The following is a 22,852-nucleotide window of genomic DNA, read 5'->3' as shown; positions in this document are numbered from 1 at the left end:
CAGCCAGAGGCTTTTACTCAGGGCCAAGGTTCCTACAGCTGCAGCTGTGTCCTGGGATTTCACAGGAATGAGTATAGCTTCTTCAGCCTCTTCAAAGTTGGTTCAAATCTCTAGTTCTAGTCTCCAAGGGGTCAGCAGTCACAAAAGAAACTGCATCTCCACTATAGAAGTTGTCACAAACAAAACTGTGGTACTCCAATTAAGTGAATATGTAATGTCATCTGACACTGCTATCGGCCAAAGAGCATAGCAGATAACTTAGTAGCACCTATGCTGGAGACAGCGAGGACCTGGTCTCAGTCTGGTGGCAAGCCAGCCAGCTGCACCAGCACTGAATCCACGGCCTGTGAATCTGTATGACTGAGCAGAAAGTTCCCATCAATAGTTGTGCTTCCACATGTTTAATATAGGTATTCCTTTGCTTTTGCTGTTGTTATTGTTTTGTTTTGGTGATGTGTGCAGGGGTCTTCCATATATATTACCTACTTTCTCTCAGAGAGTGACATTTGAGACATTATTGCCTTCTTCAAAAATGTAGATAGATATTCTGGTTTCTTCATTTGCTTGTGTCTTGTGTCTCATGTTTTGGCTACTTTGGTGCAAGATTGTGAGACCACAAGTCTAGAGAAAACTTCTACTCCCAAATTCTTCCAAGTCTGTTCTCTCCAGAACAGTGAAGTATACTCTCCTCTGTAAACGCATGAGGAATGGGATAATGAACATCACCCTACTCCCTTATTACTATGTTTAACTTACTAATATATGACATTTTATTTATTCTGAAAATGATAATTGTCATCTCTTCCATAGACATTTCATTCCTACCTAGGCAGGTTGAGTTGGGCCAGGCAAAGCAGTAGTTCGCCAGAATCAAGATTCTAAGAAAATAAAATACTGTGATCACAGTAAGAGGCAATGAGTCAGGATTAGTCTTTTGTCAAGAAGTAAAAGAAGGATAACAAAGTTTAGCAAAACTTTCAGGAGATTCTAGATATCACAGATTAAAGTAGTCAAAAGTTAGTATTCCAAAGAGTTGCACCATTGAAAAGATAGAACCTAAGCACAAACCAAAAAGATTCCAAAAAACTTAAATTTCAGGACAGAAACTTTTCTAGTCTCTTTTACTCCTTCTATCTCTGTAGGATTGGACCACTGGTGTAAGGAGAGAGATTGCAGCTGGGAAGGAAGTGGTGCCAAGAGCTGCAGCTGCAAAAAGTTGAGTTGTTTTTTTTTCTTTTAACTTTTATACTTAAAATTAATACATACACATGTTTTAAAAATCAAGCAGTACAGAGTGATACCAAGTGAAAAGTAAATTCTCAGCTTGAACTTGTTCCCCGACTCATTTCCAGCTCCCTATTTTTAAGTATTTTCTGTTCTCCTGGTGGTTATCACAATACCTCTGAAATATATGTTAATACTTGCACTTCTTTTATCTTGTTTATCAACTTTAGGTAGCATCTATTAGAAGATGAGAAACTTATTTCTTTGATCCATCCATGTCTATGTTTTTCCAGTTACATTGCTTTGATATTTCTGATGATTATCATTTTAAAGAGTATACTTAAACTCTATTTTGTTACATCAATTTTAGACAGTATATAATTGATTTCTTGCTATATAAATAAATAGGTGAGAAAAATCTGTGACATTATCCTCCATATCTCTCTGCTGCTTTAATATTCAGACTTCCATTTTTTCATATTATCAGTGTTAATATTAGATTCTCTTTTACAGTTGTTGTCTTCCAAGCTTTGTTTGTATGTTGATTCTACAAATTAAAATAGCATTTCCGTTATTCCAATGATTAAATTACTCCTTACTGAAGGACTAAATAGCTCTATTTGTTGAGAAAAAAAAAAGGGTAACCGTAGGTCATTAAAACTGAAAGATGAATGTTCCAAGTGTCAAGGTCAAATGGGATTCCTTGAACCAATCTTCAAGACTTTCTTTTAAATTCAATTTGGTCGATGATACCTTTAATATACAAGAAATCTTTATCTGCCTTTGTTCTTATTTCATAGCCACCTCTTTTTTGGCTTCTTGACTCTGAAGATGTTAGTTGGTTTTGTTTTCTTAATTTTTTTTTTCCATTCTCTTACTTGTTTTCCTCAGGAGTCTACTGTTACAATATCTGTTCCACTTGCACCTTCTCTCCCCCCGCTTTTTTTTCAGTTTATTCTAAATTTCCTGGGTCTTTTTCCCATATATGCAAGTGATGAAAAAGGTTCATCAGCACTGGTAGCATGATTTTCCACTGTGGTATTAAACCTCTTTCTTGAATGAAAAGATGGATGGCAGGGTCTTTGTACATATAAGCTAGTAGTACTGTTTTAGGGTACATTTCGGTATTTTGTTCATCATGTATTTTTTGAAAATTGACTTTTAAAAATATTACATTAAAATATATCTTCCTTAGTTGTTTGGTGCATCTCAAATTTTGTGTGCCTGGTTTCACTCAATGCAGTATTTCTGCTTTGGGACAAGGACCTAGAAGGTTAAATGTAATTTCCAGATATGGTCAGTAGAGGGCAGCAAAGGGTAGTGGCGTGAACACTCACTGTCAAGGCCTGGGCATCCCTTTTTTCCCTCTTTATAGAGATCAATTAGTGGTAGTAGAAAATCCAGAGTGCCAGAATCAGGAGAGAAATTACCCATAATACTGATCCAGGATGGGCATAAAGCTTAGACGGCAGTGGAAATGTTTAGCCACAAATTCATAGCCTGGTATCTATCAAAGAGATGTGAACCATGGACATTAGGAGGGGAATCATTAGACTTTTCACAGTCCTGACTCTTACTCCCAGACTGTCTAAAACCTAAGATCTCATTCTGTAAAGTACCAGGAGTCTCTTATCCACATTGAGAGCTGATGCAAATTTCCTGTCTGACAGTCAGTTCATGGTACCAGCAGTAGCTCTAGGTTCCACAACCAGCCATTCTCGGGAGAAGAGACTGAGTGGGACATGGGCACCATATGTGAACACTGACAGTTGATGAAAACACTCACTTATGTGTCAATTAAATATTTGGGAGCCAACCTAAATGGGATGTGGCTTAAAATATATTTTATTTCCTCTTCCAGGAGGGAAACATTGTTTAGGCAAGGAAAAATTATAGGACTTTGAAATTAGACAAACTTGACTCTATGAATTATTAGGTATGTGGTTTTCAGTCACTTAACTTTACTAAACTTCAGTTTCTCCAAGTGGAAATAATGATTCTTACCTCACAAACCTGCTACAAGGAAATGAGATGATGTCCATAAACTGCCTGGCAAAGAACTTGGCAATTTGTAGTTACTCAGTTGGCACTATTACAATCTCTCCCTATCTTTGGTCATGGAGAATACCCATGATATTGTTACTATTTCTGAATAAAAAGTCTCAATGTCTCTTATAACTAAATCATTTGAAGGATTACTCTGTTAGGTATCATACTAAGATTTCTGCAGTATGATCTCATTTAATTCTCATAACAACCCTATGAAGCTGCTTTTATCACCATCCTGATTTTATAAATGACAACAGTGAGGCTTCAGAAGTGTAACTAGTTTACCCAGTGTCATATAGGTAGTAAATTATGAGGAAGGATTAAAACTGCATAATTTGATTCCAGACCTCATGCTCTTGCCATTACATAATGTTTTCCAATGTACACATGTAATCAAAGATTTAAAATTTTAAGAGAAGAAATCAAAGAAGAAGTTTAAAAATACTTGGAGACCAATGAAAATGAAAACACAATGGTCCAAAAACTTTGGAATCCAGCAAAAGCTGTTCTAAGAGGGAAGTTTAGAGCAATCCAGCCCTACCTCAAGAAGCAAGAAAAATATCAAATAAACAACCTAACCTTACACTACAGAAGCTGGAAAAAGAAGAACAAATAAAACCCCAAACCAGCAGAAGAAATAAAATAATAAAGATTAGAGCAGAAATAAATGAAATAGAAACTAAAAAAACAAACAACAACAACAACAACAAAAAAACCCACAAAAAACAATAGAACAGATCAATGAAACCAGGAGAGCTGGTTCTTTAAAAAGATCAACCAAATTGATAAACCTTTAGCCAGACTCATAAAAAAGAGAGGGGCGGGGGACGCCTGGGTGGCTCAGTGATTAAGCATCTGCCTTCAGCTCAAGGCATGATCCCGGAGACCCGGGATCGAGTCCCACATTGGGCTCCATGCATGGAGCCTGCTTCTCCTTCTGCCTGTGTCATGGATAAATAAAATCCTTAAAAAAAAAGGATAGAGAGGGAGAGAGAGAGGACTCAAACAAGATCAGAAATGAAAAAGGAGAAATAACAAACAACACCACAAAAATATAAAGGATTTTAAGAGAATATTATGAAAATGTATGCAAACTAATTGGACAACCTAGAAGAAATGGATAAATTCCTAGAAACATATAACCTCTCAAAGCTGAGTTGGGAAAAAATAGAAAATTTGAACAGACTGATTATCCACAATGAAATCAAATCAGTACTCAAAAAACTCCCAAAAAACAAAAGTCCAGGACCAGATGCCTTCACAGGTAAATTTCACCAAACATTTAGGAACACCTGGGTGGTTCAGCAGTTGATCATCTGCCTTTGACTCAGGTCATGATCCCGGAGTCCTGGGATCGAGGCCCACATCGGGCTCCTTGTGTGGAGCCTGCTTCTCCTTCTGCCTGTGTCTCTGCCTCTGTCTCTCTCTGTCATGGATAAATAAATAAAATATTAAAAAAAATTTACCAAACATATAAAGAAGAGTTAACACCTACTCTTCTCAAACTACTTCAAAAAACAGAAGAAGGAAAGCTTCTATGTATTCTATGAGGCCAGATACCAAAACCAGATAAAGAGACTACAGAGAAAGAAAGAGAACCACAGACCAATATCTCTGATGAACGTACATGCAAAAATCCTCAACAAAGTATTAGCCAACCAAATCCAACAATACATTAAAAAATCATTTACCATGATCAAGTGGGATTTATTCTTAGTATGCAAATGTGATTCAATATTCACAAATCAATTGACATCATACATCGCATCAACAAGAGAAGGTTAAAAAACCATGATCATTTTAATAGATGCAGAAAAGCATTTAAAAGTACAACATCCATTCATGATACAAACTCAACAAAGTAGGTTTAGGGGGAATATACCTCAACAGAATGAAGACCATATATAAAAAAACTACAGCTAATATCATACTCAATGGTGAAAAAGTGAGAGCTTTTCCCCCAAGATCAAGAACAAAACAAGGATTTCCACTCTCACTACTTTTATTCAGCATAGCCCTGGAAGTCCTAGCCCCAGCAATCAGACAAAAAAATAAATAAATAAATGGCATCCAAATGGGTAAGGAAGAGGTAAAACTTTCACTATTTGCAGGTGCCATGGTACTATATGTAGAAAGTCACAGGATACAAACCAATATACAGAAATCCATTGCATTTCTATACACTAATAATGAAGAGCAAAAAGAAATTAAGAAACAATCCCATTAACAATTGTACCAAAAATAATAAGATACCTAAAAATAAAGTTAAACCAGGAAGTGAAAGTTATATATATACTGAAAAACTATAAAACATTGGTGAAAAAAATTGAAAACAACACAAATGGGAAAATATTCCAATATGCTTATTGATGAGAGAACAAGTATTAATAAAATGTCCCATACTCAAAATAATCTACAGATTTGATGGAATCCCTGTCAAAGTACCAATAGTATTTTTCACAGAACTAAAACAAGTAATTCATAAGCATTTATGGAACCAGAAAAGACCCCAAATAGCCAAAGCAATCTTGAAAAAGAAAAACACTGGAGGTATCACAATCTCAGATTTCAAGATATATTACAAAGCTGTAATCAAAACAGTATGGTATTGACAAAAAGAGACAATAGATCAATGGTATGGTGTTACGAGCATAAAGATCACCTTACAGTATCTCTTCTATTTGATATTTAGGGTGAAAACATAGGTGTTCGGTGAAATAGATGAAAACAGATCCTAGGGCAGCCCAGGTGGCTCAGCGGTTTAGTGCTGCCTTCACCCCAGGGCATGATCCTGGACCCGGGATGGAGTCCCACATCGGGCTCCCTGTATGGAGCCTGCTTCTCCCTCTGCCTGTGTCTCTGCCTCTCTCTCTCTCATTCTGTGTCTCTCATGAATAAATACATAAATAAAGTCTTTTAAAAAGAAAAGAAAACAGATCCTATCACTATTCTATTTAGAGCTCATTCATCAAATTAAAATAAATAACAATGGTATTATGGAAGAAATTAAGCTTTAGCTATTACTGCAAAGGTAATTATGACATGGTAAAACAAAGCTCCCTTTATCTTTCTCAGACAAACTTTTCTCTCCTTTGCTTTACTACAAGGAGAAGATGCTATCAAACACTGTATCTTTCTCAATTAATTCCTGAAAACCAGTGACTCACAATCCTGGTTACATGTAAGAATCACTCAAAGAGCTTTTTCCAGATCTGATGAATCAGAACCTCTGGGGGAGGCAGTTTCAGAATGAGTGCCTGAAAAGCCTTCCAAATGAGTCTGATGCATATCAGAATTGATCAACAGGACTAGATTCTTTTTTTTACATATAAATTTTTTTAATTTATTTATGATAGTCACAGACAGAGAGAGAGAGAGAGGCAGAGACACAGGCAGAGGGAGAAGCAGGCTCCATGCACCGGGAGCCCGACATGGGATTTGATCCCGGGTCTCCAGGATCGCGCCCTGGGCCAAAGGCAGGCGCCAAACCGCTGCGCCACCCAGGGATCCCAACAGGACTAGATTCTAAAAGGAGAGGTTTTCCTGGCCTCTAAATCTCTAACCTCCCTGAAGGGAGATGCAGAGAATGGGACACAATCTGAGAATTGGGGAAGGTGCAGAGATAAGTCTGCCTATATTTTTGACCTGAAATAGATTATTTTTTACCTGAAATAGATTTTGACAGGTGCTTGATGGGAGGCCAGAAAGTCTTGCCCAATGAGCCTCCATGGTTCTAAATACAGTCAAGCATGGCCAGACTAGCACTTGTCCTTTAAAAGTGGTGAGAAGGGGCACCTGGTGGCTTAGTTGGTTAAGTTTCTGACTCTTGATTTCGGCTCAGGATTATGATATCAGGGTCATGAGACAGAGCCCCAGGTCAGACTCCACACTCAGTGCCATTTGTGCTTCTTCCTCTCTCTCTCTCTCTCTCTCTCTCTCTCTGCCCCCCATCTCTTGTGCACATGCACTGTCTCTTTCTCTCTCTCTCTCAAATAAAAAATTTTTTTAATTTTTATTTATTTATGATAGTCACAGAGAGAGAGAGAGGCAGAGACACAGGCAGAGGGAGAAGCAGGCTCCATGCACCGGGAGCCCGACGTGGGATTCGATCCCGGGTCTCCAGGATCACGCCCTGGGCCAAAGGCAGGCGCCAAACTGCTGCGCCACCCAGGGATCCCAAATAAAATATTTTTAAAAAATAAATAAAAGTGGTGAGAAGTCTGGAGGCCACTATCTACATGCCACTTCTGTGTTAGTTTGGTTTTAAGATGAGAAGCCTTAATAAAGTCTAAAAAGACTACCAGGACTTGTGCTCTCACCTCTACCTAATTTACAGGCCGGTTTCACTCTCCTGTACCTTCTGCTTGTGTCTCCAATCCAGCAAAGTCTTCCATGTTTCTGAAACATCTGTCAGTCACATTCTGTCCCTTCAACTGACAAATGTATCTTCCCTCCCTTCCCCCTTCCTTCCTCTTTCTCTCTTCTAAGTAATCCCAAATTATTCTTTAAAGGTCATTTCAAATGAGCTCTTCAAAGAAGCCTTCCTCTCCATAACTGAAATCAGGTGTCAAGTCCCTCTCTAAATTTCTCATCTCACTCTTTAATTTTCCTCTGCAGTACTTTCCAGAGGCTGTGTTAGGCAGTTATTGATGGCATTCTCTGTTTAATTTCTGTCTCCCCCCCTCCTCATTTAAATCCTGGTTTTGTGAGAGTTGGGCCTGGCTCCCTGTTGCCCAGACCTATCAAGTGCCTTTCTCCTAGTACAGGTTCTAACACTATCTGTTGAATGAATGAAGTAAATAAGAGAAAGACTGTTTTATGTCATGCCTTTTTCCCTGTCCATCCCTGCCAGAAAACTATTTCATTCACTTGTTCAATACAGAATTTTTTTTATTCCTCTGACGTGCCAATGTTTGTGAGAATTTAATGATAGATCAGACACAGACTCTTTCCTTGAGGTCCATAGAGTCTAGTGGGGAATAAAAGATAGGTTTTCACATGCCTGTTACAGGAGCCTGTAAGGGAAACCACAAACTTTGTCCATAGGATCAAATTTCAGTCCTCCACAGTTGTCAAAGAAAGACACTGTCCATGTGGGAAGGTGGGGGGGCAGCTCACAGGAAGCTGCGTGACCTCCTGAGTCAGCTGGATTTGAATCCTTCATGCTACATCACGGCTGCTTGGATTCAGAGTCCAACCTGTATGTGCAGGAGCCTCATCATCTGTAAAACCATTAGTTTCCTAGTGGAAAGGGAACACCGTCTTCATGTAACATGTTTTTAACAGGCTCCTGTAGGTGCTGTGACACTGAAGGAGATGTCCAGGTGGCAAATCAATGGTTAGTATCACTAACCATTAGGGAAATGCAAGTGAAATCCACAGTGAGATATCACACTACACAGCTATCAGAATAGCTAAAATGACAACACCAACTGCTCGTGTGGATGAGGGGAAACTGAATGACTCATACAGTACTGGGGAGAATGTGAAATGGCACAGCCATTCTGGAAAACAGTTGGACAGTTTCTTAAAAAACAAAACATAGCAGCTACCATATGACCTGGCTCTTGCACTCCTGGGCATTTAGCCCAGAGAAGTAAAGACTTAATGCTGACACAGAAACCTGTATGCAGATGTTTATAGTAGCTTTATTAGTGACAGCCAAAACCTGCAGACAATCCTGAACTCCTTCAACAGGTAGTTAAGCAAACTGTGATACATCCATATCATGATGTACTACTAAGGGACACAAAGAAATGAACTGTGAATACTTGCAGCTGTCCAGATGAATTTCCAGTTACATCAAATGGAAAAAAGCAAATCCCCAAATGTCATAAACTATATGATCCCATCTGTATAACATTCTTGAAATGGCAGCATTATACACATGGAGAACAGATTTGTGATTGCCAGAGATTAAAGAGGTGGTGGAGGGGGAAAGAAATTTGTGTGGTTGTAAACGGGTAATAGGAAGGACCCTTGTGGTGATGGAAGCATCTCTGGAAGACTCCATCTGTAAAAAACTGATGTTATCTCTCTGTATTATTTCTTATAGCTGCAAATGAATCTACAGTTATCTCAAAATAAAAAGATAACTTTTAAAAAATCAAAACTTGGAGGCCAAGATAGGGAAACCAGTATGTCAGTTTGGCAGTTATGACATGAGCTTTGAATCTGTGACATCATAATGTCAGTGATCTCGGACCACTGTGGAATCTTCAGGCTTCAAGCATTTGACAGTACTCTGCCAAGTGCTGTAGACTCACTCGATTTCCCGTCCCATGAATTGAAGAAAAAAGGATGTTCACGTCAATCAGGAAGCATGCTGAACTTACAGGTGGTCATTCAAGGCTTCACTGCATGAGGTAATCTTCTGATACACTATTTCTGATCATCCAAACAGACTGGCAATAACAGGAAGTGGTGTTTTCTTTTGTTTCTTCTAATACATAGAAACTAATAAGTAACTTCAGCACCAGCTTCCTGAAAAGCTGCTCCTGTTCGTAAGATTCAGTGCTGATGAGCAGAAGGGAGCAAGCTTTATACATCCTTGGGGGAGGCGGAGATACTTTCTTGGCTCCACGAAAGAGCCAACTCTCTCTCTCCATGAGACAGAATTTTCAGCGGGTCTATAAAAATACCTGTCCTATTTATGAAAGAATTTTTACATTCTGTTCAATTGAGTTGTTTTACCTATTCTGACCAGGAAGTCCTGTCAGAGCTCAGCCAAATAATAGCTAAACTCTTGTGTTCAGAAACTTTCTGAGGTTTCCAGTATTTTTGCTCATCTTTGAGAATTTTTACCCCAATTTTGAATATTGAATTAGATAAGATGGGGATCAATTTCCAGAATCTTCAGTTATCTTCATTTTTATCTTAACATAAAAGCAAATTGTAGTTAATTCTTCACACATTGTTTTATTTTATATTAGGCCACAAGTTGTCCTGTTTGTTGTTGTTCATTCACCTTCTTGTAATCTGCTCTACCTTTGGCTTCTTGGCTCTCGCCCGCCTAATGGCTCATGATTAGCTTTGCTTCTTTCTCCACCACACCTCTAAGTGTTGGCATGCTCAAGGGCTTTGTCCTTGCAACTGTCCTCCCTCAGCATCAGTTCCTCAAGTGACCTCACCTCTTTCTATAGCTTTCTGTAACTCAGGGATCCCTGATTCTGAGCTCTGGAGCTCTGCTTTGGGGGTCGAGACTAAATTTTAGTGTTGTGTAAACCTTGACACTTGGCATTAAACTATATTGTGTATTTGACTAGTAACTAGCTGCTCTGTGTTTGATGTATTGCAGGAAGAGCTCGTCTGTGGAGGTGGACACCCACAGCGAAAGCACTACATCATCTGAGGGTGCCACTCGTACTGTGCTCATCCATGGCCCCGTTGAACTCAAGAGGGGCTGGAGGAGGCAGAAGCGGCAGCTTTTCTTGTACAGCAATTTGTTGCTGATATCTAATACCAAGTAGGTGTACCATGTTTCGTGCTCTTGTGATTCTCAAAAAAATTGCATTTCTCTGTGAGATTTCTGTTCATGTCTTTTGCCCATTTCATGACTGGATTGTTTCTTTGCTGTTGATTTTAATAAGTTCTTTATACATCTTGGAAACTAGCCCTTTATCTGATACGTCATTTGCAAATATCTGCTCCCATTCTGTAGGTTGTCTTTGAGTTTTGTTGACTGTATCCTTTGCTGTGCAAAAGCTTCTTATCTTGATGAAGTCCCAATAGTTCATTTTTGCTTTTGTTTCTTTTGCCTTTGTGGATGTATCTTGCAAGAAGTTACTGTGGCCAAGTTCAAAAAGGGTGTTGCCTGTGTTCTCCTCTAGGATTTTGATGGAATCTTGTCTCACATTTAGATCTTTCATCCATTTTGAGTTTATCTTTGTGTCTGGTGCAAGAGACTGGTCTAGTTTCATTCTTCTGCATGTGGATGTCCAATTTTCCCAGCACCATTTATTGAAGAGACTGTCTTTCTTCCAGTGGATAGTCTTTCCTCCTTTGTTGAATATTAGTTGACCATAAAGTTGAGGGTCCACTTCTGGGTTCTCTATGCTGTTCCATTGATCTATGTGTCTGTGTTTGTGCCAGTACCACACTGTCTTGATGACCACAGCTTTGTAGTACAGCCTGAAATCTGGCATTGTGATGCCCCCAGCTATGGTTTTCTTTTTTAAAATTCCTCTGGCTATTCGGGGTCTTTTCTGATTCCACACAAATCTTAAAATAATTTGTTCTAACTCTGAAGAAAGTCCATGGTATTTTGATAGGGATTGCATTAAATGTATAAATTGCCCTGGGTAACATTGACATTTTCACAATATTAATTCTGCCAAGCCACAAGCATGGAATATTTTTCCATCTCTTTGTGTCTTCCTCAATTTCTTTCAGAAGTGTTCTATAGTTTTTAGGGTATAGATCCTCTACCTCCTTGGTTAGGTTTATTCCTAGGTATCTTATGCTTTTGGGTGCAATTGTAAATGGGATTGACTCCTTAATTTCTCTTTCTTCATTAACCCTTACTATAAGAAAACATTACTTTTTTTTTTTTCCTTTTGTGTTTGCCAATACTTGAGTCCTTCATTCCATGAGTACTTCTGGAGGTCTTGTTTTGTGTCATGTCCCTGCAGCAAATACAATTGACAATGTGACAGGCCAGTGTCTCTCCTGCCTGGGACTTACAAATGATAAAAATAAGAGGGGGGATGATAATGATTAGTGTTGCTGATAGAAGGTGGATGGGGGCTGTGCGGAGAGGGTGGGAACATTATTAGAGAGGAATAGTCTAGGAGGGCCTCTCTGAGGTGGAGCATTAAAACCAAATCTATGAGAGGAGAAGCAGCCACATTCCCAGACAATGTGCCTGAGCTGTCGAGGCTGAGGGACTTGCAAGCCTATGTGCATACAATCTGACCCCTCAGAGAGAGGGGCTCAGGGAAGACTGATTTGACTAGAGCCTAGAGCATGGGCCATGCTATCAGATATGATACTGTGCTCAAGGGTCTAGTCACACAGGGTCTTCACAGGCCATGGTAAAAAGGTGGAAATATTTTGCCAAAGGATTTTTAACTAGGGGACTGACCAAATCTGATTTATATTCCTAGCAAATTATTCTGACTGTTGGTAGATAATAGATGGGTGGGTAAGCAAGAGTGGAAGCAGGGAGACTAGTTAGGGGAGGCAATAGTCCTGATGGATGGTATCAGGGCTCTGTCTTAGCAGTTTAGTAAAAAGGAAAGATGGAGCAGGGTAGCCCGGGTGGCTCAGGGGTTTAGCGCTGCCTTTAGCCCAGGGCGTGATCCTGGAGACCTGGGATCGTGTCCCACATCAGGCTTTCTGCATGGGGCCTGCTTCTCCCTCTGCCTGTGTCTCTGCTTCTCTCTCCTCTCTGTGTTTCTCATAACAATAAAGAATAAATAAAGAATAAATAAAGAAATCTTAAAAAAAAAAGATGGAGCAGACAGATGGAATGTAGGAGAAAGAATCGACTGTGTGCACTATCCTCTCAACCCTGAACACAAATGCATCAAATATCCAGTCTAGAACATAATTGCTCAATAAACGTCTGGGAGCAGGTCATGGAAGGTCACCTGTTTACTTACTCCATCTCTGTTTGCATTATTCACAAAACATGGAAGACAAAGAAGACTCCCACAAACAAAATATCAAGAAATTTTTTGGTCATGAGAAAAAAACTAACCCCCTCTTTTTTTACTGCCTTCACCCTAGATCCCAGTTATGCCATGTCATAGGTAAGACATGCTAGTAATAATTTGGCAAAATGCTATACTCATCTGAGTTACATTAATAATTTATGAGGGGCTTACTACACGTCAGATGTTATGCTAAAAAACTTTATGTACCTAATTTTGTCCAACCTTACAACTACCCTGCGAGATCAGATTATTTTTATTTTGGAGAACCTTGATGCTCAGAGGTCTAATGGCTCTGCCCAGGTTACCATATTAGTAATTGACAGACTCTACATTTGAAATTAGGTCTATTTATTTCAAAGCACAGGCTTTTATTCACTATGTGGTGCTACCATTTCTATTCTCTCTTTTTTCCTGAATTTCATAGAACATTCCATGAACACCTAGATTCTTTCATTATTGAAATCAACCCTTCCTTTACGTTGAGTGAACAATGAACTCCAATCTGCTTGGTAATAAAGAAATCAGAACACTTAGTGAATTGAAAAATGAAGGAAGTATAGCTATCAAAAAAAATCAAAGGCAAAGATAGTAGTAAATATATATTTGAGATTAGGGAAATTGCCCATAGATGTAACCTTGAAGGTGGTGATGTCATAAGGAGGACAAAGAGAAAAAGAATGTCCAGACCTTGGCATGAGGTCCATATGAAAGACTCTACTCCTCCTGATAGAGGGCCAAGTCATTATTTTAAAAATGCAGACTAGTTACCGTTATCCAGATTTAACCAAGGTGAATATGGGAGACCAAAATATGTGGGATGCATGCTGGAAACCACACTAGGAACATCACAGATGCCTCACCCACCTGGGTTTCTCAGTGATTGAGCATCTGCCTTTGGGTCAGGTCATGATCCCTGGGTCCTGGGATTGAGTCCCACATCGGGTTCCCCACAGGGAGCCTGCTTCACCCTCTGCCTATGTCTCTGCCTTTCTCTGTGTATCTTTCATGAATAAATAAAAATTTTCTCACAGCCCTCCGAGGCCAGTATTTTTTATCATCCACAGGCTGCAGAGATGAAAATGGGGACAGGGGAAGTCTCAGAAATGGTACAGTCATACAAAGGGAAATCATGCAAGAGCTTCCAACCCAGGCCTGCCTTCATCCAAGGCCATGTTCTTCCTCCCATACCATGTTGTGCCCTTCCATCCTTAGCCCAAGAGACATGCTAACAAATAGCAAACTCATTTCCTGGTTGTTAGGACCTTACAGACCACTCATATTCAATTTATAAGGGGAATACTGTTCTTCCTTTTTTTTTTTTTAATCTTTGTAATTATTATAGCATTTAGGGAGAGGAGAAGACTTTCCTTTTCTTACTAGAACCATTTATTGTCCTGGGTGCTGGTTACCTTTCAGCGGGTTTTGGCAGAGCCTACGATGTTCTGCTAAAAAGATTTTATATAAAGACAGTGTTCTTTTTCCACTAGAGAGTTGCACCTATTGAAGGGCGGAATTTTTATTTCAAATGGTTCATTATGACAAAACAAGTTGAACATTTTTCATCTTTCTCTTTTTTTTAATTTTTTTTTTTATTTATGAGAGGCACAGAGAGAGAGAGAGAGAGAGAGAGGCAGAGACACAGGCAGAGGAAGAAGCAGGCTCCATGCACCGGGAGCCCGATGTGGGACTCGATCCCGGGTCTCCAGGATCGCGCCCTGGGCCAAAGGCAGGCACCAAACCGCTGCGCCACCCAGGGATCCCCATTTTTCATCTTTCACATATTGTTTTTGAGATATGTCCTTATGTCTACTCAAGGGTTTTTATGTGACAAAATCTTTATCAATTTATTTGTTAATGTTCTTTGAAAGAGACTCAGCTCCCAAAATATTATCTTATATACTTTATATATACATTGGGAATATTAGAAAATGTAAGTGATCTCAGGCATTTGAATTTCATTTTTAAGCCAAGGTCTTTGATATAGAGAGAACACAGATTTTTAGAATTCCGAGTTCGGGATATCATCACGGTCAGGTTCTGGTGAGAGCTCTTTTTCTGCTTGCACATGGCTGCCTTCTCACTGTGTACCCCAAGGCATTTCCTCAATGCATGTATGTACACACATACAGATCTCTCCCGCTTCTTACAAGGCCATCCATCTTATTGGATTAGGACCTTACCTTGATCATCCCATTTAAACTTAATTACCTTCAAAAGCTCTATATCAAAAAAAAAAAAAAAAAAAAAAAAAAAGCAGCTCTATCTCCAAACATCATGATACCGGCAGAGAGGGCTTTATGGTAAGAAGGCAGGAAAGCAGTAGGAGGGAGACACAATTTCATCCATAGCAGTAGCAAGCAGCACTTAATGCTTGTCACAATCTTTAGAAAACTACTATGAGATCATTCCCATAGTAAATATTTGGGTATATTTATGATCACTGTTAATATGAAAAAAATTACCTTTTTTTTTCTAGAAGGAAACAACTAAAAAGGAATAGCCCCTGAAATAACAAAGATATTTCATCCCTGTCATGCCTTGCTCTTACATGGAGGAATCAATACCCTCATTCAATCTATTCAAATTAATAATCTGAGTTTAGTGCCTAATTTTTCCAATTAGCCATAAAAAGGGTGTAGGGTGGCCCAGGTTCCATTTTACCTCAGCTCACCCTCAGGCATCAGCTGGAGACTCTCTCATCTTAGGTGGACACTACAGAATTTAACAGAAATTGAATAAATAGTTGATTAATTTCTACCTGTTTTTTTGGTCAGAATTAGTGAATTTTGGCTTGCGCATAATAATGAGGGGAATTAAATGTTTCTTCACAAAGAAATTCTATTTCTCCAGTTGTACAAGATGTTAATAATAGTGAAAATTGGGGATTTTTGTCACTTCTTTCATACACTAGAAACTTGTGTTCGCAAGAATTGAAGTCAAATGGAACCTTATCATTTTTGATATTCATTAGAATACTAAAGTTATTTTTCAAATAAAAATTACTTTAAAAATTAAAGTACTTTAAAAATTAAAATAAAAATCACTTTATTTTTAAGAAGAGTATCTACTTGGGGCACTTGGGTGCCTCAGTGGTTTAGTGTCTGCCTTTGGCTTAGGTCATGATCCTGGAGTCCTGGGATCAAGTCCCTCACCAGGCTCCCCACAGGGAGCCTGCTTCTCCCTCTGCCTATGTCTTTGCCTCTCTGTGTGTGTCTCTCATGAATAAATAAATGAAATCTTTAAAAAAAGAGAGAATAGTATCTACTTGATAAAATATTAAGATATTTATACTAGTAGAAACCTGTGAATTTAGAAAAAGGGACTGAACTTAGCTCACACCCTCTTTAGACATCACATTCCTCATCGTTAGTTATTAAAGAATATAGAAATGAAATAAAAAATGAATTTAATTTGGTCAAAAGATGAAGATGACTATTAACTCATTGTCAGTGAAATGACAAATAGTTACAGAATAGACTATGACCCCTGCTCCCAACATTTGTAAGAGAATACCTCTATCTTAGAACAGAGGAAATCTCCCTAGAATCCTGCAAATCTCCACAGTTCACTGGGGATTACCTTCTGGCATAAAGGTTAAGGTAGTGGAAAGCAAGGACATCCATCATGTTAATACAACTATAGTAAAGGACTATTTTTAGAAGTAAAAACTGCAGTTCTCCTCCTTTTCCTTCTTCTTGAGTCAGTTTACAGTAGATTAACACTTTCAAATTTCTGCTGAGATAATCCAGTTGGGTCAGTGATTGAGAGTAAAGAAACACAGTAAGACCTTAGAAGAATCTATTGAAGTATAAAGCTTTGTTTAAAACACATTTTAAATATCTCCAAGCTAGCAACTGGCTTTATTAATATAATGCCTTGAGATTTATCCTCTCACTCCCAATATAAATCCCATGAGAAAGCCTGATGGCTCTGGGGACAGAAATGAAGCTGAGGGTAGGAAAGATGAAAAGGCTACTTCATGGCCAAGTGTTTACAAACATGGACTTATGAGTTAGGCTGTCTGGGTTCAAACCCTGTCTCCTGCGTTTGACAATTTATTCACACTTTCTGAGTTTCCTTATTTTTAAAATGGAACTAATAGAGACCATCTAGTGTAGTTGCTTGAGGATTAAATTTTTTATATTTATATTTATAAAATATTTAGAACAGAGCTTGGCATATGATAAGTGTTCAAAATGTTATAGGAGAGTAGAAACCATGCTCTGGGCTCTAGGATAATTCCTTGGTTCAACTAATCCTGGTGCTTTATTGAACTAAGGTTATTGGATGGCTTTTTCCAGGTCAATATATTTGGAAGTTTCCACATGGGATCTTAGGTGTCTGTATATACACAAATACCTATATTAGAAAGAAAAAAAAACTGTAAAAACAAGCAGATATCTATCATTCCCCTTGGCCATATATTTTTGATGTGACAATGCCTTTGGAATTACTATCTAGAAAAATGATTTTATCTGTTAATTGATTATGTTCCATAAAAATCTTCAAGCACACAGATACAGGACTTGGGTGTAATGCTGAAATAAAAAAATGTTGAAATAAAAAAAATGTGGAAAGATGTTGGTATCCATCATATTTATATTCATTATGTCCTAAGCTTTGAATCTAGACTATCCTTCAAGTGGGCTTCCTAAGAGATTATTTTTATTTCATAAATCCCATTGAAGAGTTTTAGCTTTAATTGTTTCATGAATCAGTGGAGTCATAGGGATTTTTGCACATGAGGTGTCTTTCATCTCAGTTTAGTTCAGTGTTTTCCACATGTGTTTCTGAATAGTAAGGAGTTCTAGAGTGGAGGATCCAAGTTCCCCAGGCATCCCTTAGAGGACTTGTAACTATTTAAATCTCAAGCCTACCTGTGAGCCCAAGTTGTGAATTAACCAAATTAATCAATTAATCAACCAAAATAAGTCAATGATGGTTTTCATCTTTGAGGTCAAAGAAGATTAGGCAGAGATTATCAAAAAGCGGTTTCACCCCTTTTGACTCCTCAGAGAAATGGGAAGTATCCATGACTTACATATAAGACCTCCAGACCACTGATCTGGGATTGATTGATGGACAGATGGATGGATGGATGGATGGATGGATGATTTTTCAGTCAGGCTCAGTCTGTAGGCTAACAGTTTTTTCGTTTTAGCCAGAATCTAAGGGAAAATTGTATCGACAAAATTTTAAGAAGGGAAATTGAAAATAACCTATGCTTTAAAGGCTAGAAAATATTTTTTTAAATTAAGGTTGAAAGTAACTTTTAAATCTTTCTGATCCAAGCTTATTTTTTTTTGCTTTGACTTTGTTTCTCTCCCTCACACTCTTTAAAAGATTTATTTATTTATTTATTTATTTATTTATTTATTTATTTATTTATTTTAGAGAGAGAGCAAGCATGAGCAGGGGGAGGGGCAGAGAGAGAGAGGAAGCAGACTCCTCATTGAGTGGGGAGCCCTACACAGGGGCATGATCTCAAGAGCCTGAGATCGTGGCCCAAGCCGAAATCAAGAGTTGGACACTTAACTGACTGAGCCACCCAGGTGCCCCTGGTTTGTCTCTCTTAAGAAAAAAATTGTATAACTATTTTTATAAATCATGTATCAGGTACCTTTGTTCAGCCCCTCAGACACTTTTTGAAGTATGCAAGTCATAAATGAATAATTAACTGTATTAATAGCCATAAAATTATGTATAATAAGTAACAAATCCAGCAATAGCAAATGAATTAATGGTTTTCTTACAAAGCTCTAAAATATACAGTGGTTACTCAACACTCACCATTCAAAAATACGGCTATTTGCTGCCATTAGAGTAAGTGTTTTCAGGTTTCCAAGCCAGAGTTTGCTCAACACACATGTTGCAAAGGCCCATCTAACCATTTGCTGTGTGTGCACAGAGGGTAATAGAGATGTGGGAGGCATGATTTACCCTGGAACAGTGAGAACTGGTCTCTAATGAGCACAGCTGCTCCCATAACATTTTTGAAATGAACTAAGAGAGGTCTTGTTTGGGATCTTTCTAGGTATAAAAAAAAACCTTTAAGATAAAAAATAAAATACCACTGAACACCATGTGGATTGCAACTGCATGGATACAGTGGGAGATGCCAACATCCATTCTGTGAGGTCCTTTGTGTTGGGCTGGCCCACGGTGAACTTCCTGGCTACCTTCAGGTAAGACCAATGGCTTGGTGTCCTGTATTTATATGGCTTGAAAAGGATAACCTTGTAATCTATTGTTTACCAAGCTGGTGACTCACTTTTTGACCTCCCATGACACTTGTTTTGCCTTGTACTCTGCCTAAGAAGGTGCTTATATCCACATGGAAGCAAGTAGATAATGTATACTGGGAACTACTGGAGTAATTTCCTTCGGTTTTGATCAGTGGTTTTTCAAATGGGCTCTAGTAGCCACTTGAGGAGTTAGGTGTTCTAGTTATGTAGAAGGAGAATCAACAGAGTGAGGTTCAAGGTCTCCTCTCCAATATCCTGCCCTCTGATTCCCAGGGAGTATCTGCATTTTTAAATCACCGGAATAGATTTATTGAGCAAGTACTATTAAAGGGTCCAATTAAATTTGAAAAATTGCTTTTACACTCCCAAGTTAATTCCCTTAACAATAGTATGTAATTATACAAATAAATTGATCATGTCATTGAATACTAGGTTGCCTGAATTGCTGTGTACAGATCATCTTAGTTGGTGACAATCTAAAACAAAAATATGATTCCATTGAGTAGAGGTTAGTTGTGTAAGACACATTCTTAGGCTGACATGAGGATGGGGAATGTGGCTCTCAACCCTGGATATCCTGAGCAGACACCTCTGAGTTTACAGGGATCATGCCACACTTGCATCTCTGTTTGAAACATCCACACCCCAAGCCTCGTTCCTATTTTACGCAGTTGCACTTAGCACACTGCTTTCTTCTCCTCACCCCACTCCAAAATCTCACACGTAAGACAACAAAAATGTTTACAAGTTGTTAATTTATTAATCCTAAAATGCAGCTGTTAACTTAGTGAAAAATTTTCAAAGCTTTTTGAGAAGAAACATGTATTTATATCCTCTCTGCGGGTCTTCTTTTCCATAAAGATCACAGTTCCCATTGCTTAATATCTTCTCCAGATTACAAATGGAAGGAAACAGTTTCAAATGAGAATATATAAAGTGTTTGGTAGGGGAGTGTCCAAGAAATTTTTTTCCCCTAATAGGAGGAAAATGTGGAAGTCAAGTTTATACATGTTGTATTAGTTAATAGGCTGTATAAATATATAGAAGGCATTTATAACAATGCCTGGCACCTAATGCTTTTGTTATTGATTATTATTACTGTTCTGCAGATTGGCATAGTAACTAGAAGCTGTGTCTATGCACCTAGTCAGGGTGGGACACTAAATGGGCATTCTACTTTCTTGATGCGACAGATCCTGAAATGGTGATGGAGGGGGTGGGGAGCAGTGTTGCTGGTAGAAATATAGAATGTGGCAGCCACCGTGGACAGTTTGATGGCTCCTCAATAAGTGAAACAGAATTACATATGACCTCCAGACACATATCCAAGAGAAAGGAAAACATGTCCATGCAAAAATTGATACACAAACGTTTGTAGCAGCATTGTTGACAATAGCGAAAGAAAGAAAGAAAGGAAAGAAAGAAAGAACAAACCAAGTGTTTATCAACAAACATACAAAATGTGGTACAGGAGCTAGGGACAGGAGGGAAGGGAGAATGACTGCTTAATAGACACATGTTTGCTTTGGGGTGATAAAAATGTTCAGTCATGATGGTTGCACAAAACTGTGAATGTACTAAAGGTCACTAATGGTCAATTTTCTTTTATGTGTAATTTACCACAATAAAAAAAAAATGCTGGTAAGTGATAAGTCCACGTGTGAATGAGCCTTAAGACATTCGCAACTTTGGATATTAAATGCTGTGAAAATTTTAACAGAGAAAATACTGATCTTTAGTAATTTTGCATCAGTGGATTGATCTTTCTCAGAAGATCACAGTGATGAAGAATAAGGTCTTTAGGAACTAATTTAACATATTACAATCTGCCATATGTATAAAGAAATAAAAATATTACAGGTGCCTTTCCCTAAAAAGATATTCTTGTTTCTGAGCCAAGACAGTTACATCAAAATGCTAAATTTCTTAAATATGATTTAATTTGAATGGTTATATTCTTTAAATGCGAATAGCCCTTGCAGCTGTAGGAACACTCTGAGCTTTAATTAACCCGTTTCCAGTTCTGGAAACTAAATATGAAAGTGGTTAACAACGTGCCCATGATCACATAGCTTGCATCACATAGTCACAATTAAGTTTTCAGATTTGAAATCACTGTTCTTCCTCTTTTGGATCTACTTCCCATTGCTTTAATACCACTCACAAAAGAGTGGAGTCCATCAAAAGCCCAACTCTAAGGGGAGTACAATTTACACATCCACATCCCTTAACAGTGGGCTGTGGATATTTTTAATCTGGAATGGTAATCTTAATATGTTAGTAGGAGTATTGTATGTTCCTCAATTTTTTTATTCTCATTTTTTAAATTGCAGTTCTTCGGAACGAAAGGAAAAATGGCGTTCTTACCTTCAAAAGTATTTTGTCAGTATACTTATTATAAGTCTTTAACCCATGATGAAAAAATGTAAATCTCTTCAAAGCAGTGCCCCCAAACTATGCTCCCTCCCCTTAGTAGAAATTGTTACACTATCCTCCAATAATTTCTTATTTAATTGTACCCTGGCCGTTACTACAAATAACCTGCTCTCCTTTACATGCATATATTGCTTATTTTTGATGAAATTCTGGTTATCACTCTCATCTTCCCCTACTCTCCAACCTCACGATTATAGCTAACATTATTCTCAAAACATATATTAAATTTCCATAAGTGCAGTTTACCCTACTGAGTAATGCTCAAAGCAACTTCTCATTCCTACATTTGAAGGTGCTGGTAGGCCCTCTGGTCTAGGCAGGAAAGCTTTGGTGACTGGATCTGCTGGTCAAATCTCACATGACGAGAGTGATCTATTGTTTTCCGAGTCACAGGTTATTTTCCTGAAATATTTTTGCATGTTTCCTTCCAACCCAAAATTTGGTTTTGCTGGGCTTATTTATATGTATTTAAAAATAATGAAGTATGTTGAAAATATGAGCAACACAAATCGATTTGAAAGTAAGGTAATTTATCCTACTCTATTTTGGGTTACTATCAAATTTGATTAGGTACATCATGCTAGCCAAAGAGAAAGAGCAACCAAAAAGAATTCCCCTCAAAATCTTTTTTTTTTTTTAATAATTTGGTTTTTTTTATTTTTATTATTATTTTTTTTTATGATAGGCACACAGTGAGAGAGAGAGAGGCAGAGACACAGGCAGAGGGAGAAGCAGGCTCCATACACCGGGAGCCCGACGTGGGACTCGATCCCGGGTCTCCAGGATCGCGCCCTGGGCCAAAGGCAGGCGCTAAACCGCTGCGCCACCCAGGGATCCCTCCCCTCAAAATCTTAACTGAGAACATCAAGAACTGTGCCTGTGTAAGTATTTTTAAGACCAACAATTAAATTCTGAGTTCCTAATTCTGACTGAATGAAAAAGATGGAGATAGAGGTGGAGAGACAGAGAGGGAGGAAGCAATGAGTTGAGAGAGGAAGGAGAGAGCAAAAGGTAGGAAGAGAGAGAGAATATTTAGAAAGGTACCATGTGGAAAGTGTATTTTCCCCCTCTACGTGTACTTCTGTGTAGACCTAAAAACTGTGTCCTAGGTAATATGAAGCAAGAGGAATACATACTACAGTGCTTAAGCAAGGAAAGAGTATTGGATGTTAAGTTAACATTTCTCTGGATCCTTCTAATTGCTTATAGTGGCTTGTAATACAGTAATTTAGAATCAACCAT

General features: G+C 38.3%; 1 protein-coding gene across 3 annotated transcripts in view; it reads left to right on the top strand.

The window, feature by feature from the left end:
- The window catches only part of LOC129502596 (rho GTPase-activating protein 20-like), a 41,556-nt gene that overhangs the window by 5,291 nt on the left and 13,413 nt on the right, over positions 1-22,852 (top strand). For 2 of the 3 annotated variants that reach the window (XM_055314330.1, XM_055314338.1), the window contains exon 1: positions 22,292-22,491. Coding sequence is in view for 1 of the 3 variants with exons in the window: in XM_055314321.1 (XP_055170296.1) it covers positions 19,029-19,114; positions 22,296-22,491 (282 nt within the window). In the remaining 2 variants the exon portion in view is untranslated. Of the gene's footprint in view, positions 1-1,142; positions 1,216-9,328; positions 9,639-10,570; positions 10,739-18,963; positions 19,115-22,291; positions 22,492-22,852 lie in introns of those variants that run through there. The other variant, XM_055314321.1, reaches the window with a different exon arrangement.

This window comes from Nyctereutes procyonoides, unplaced genomic scaffold (assembly GCF_905146905.1).
Source record: "Nyctereutes procyonoides isolate TBG_1078 unplaced genomic scaffold, NYPRO_anot_genome, whole genome shotgun sequence".
In the NCBI taxonomy this organism is placed as follows: domain Eukaryota; kingdom Metazoa; phylum Chordata; class Mammalia; order Carnivora; family Canidae; genus Nyctereutes; species Nyctereutes procyonoides.
Note: the sequence above shows the minus strand (reverse complement) of the source record. Positions and strands in the feature narration are given on the sequence as shown.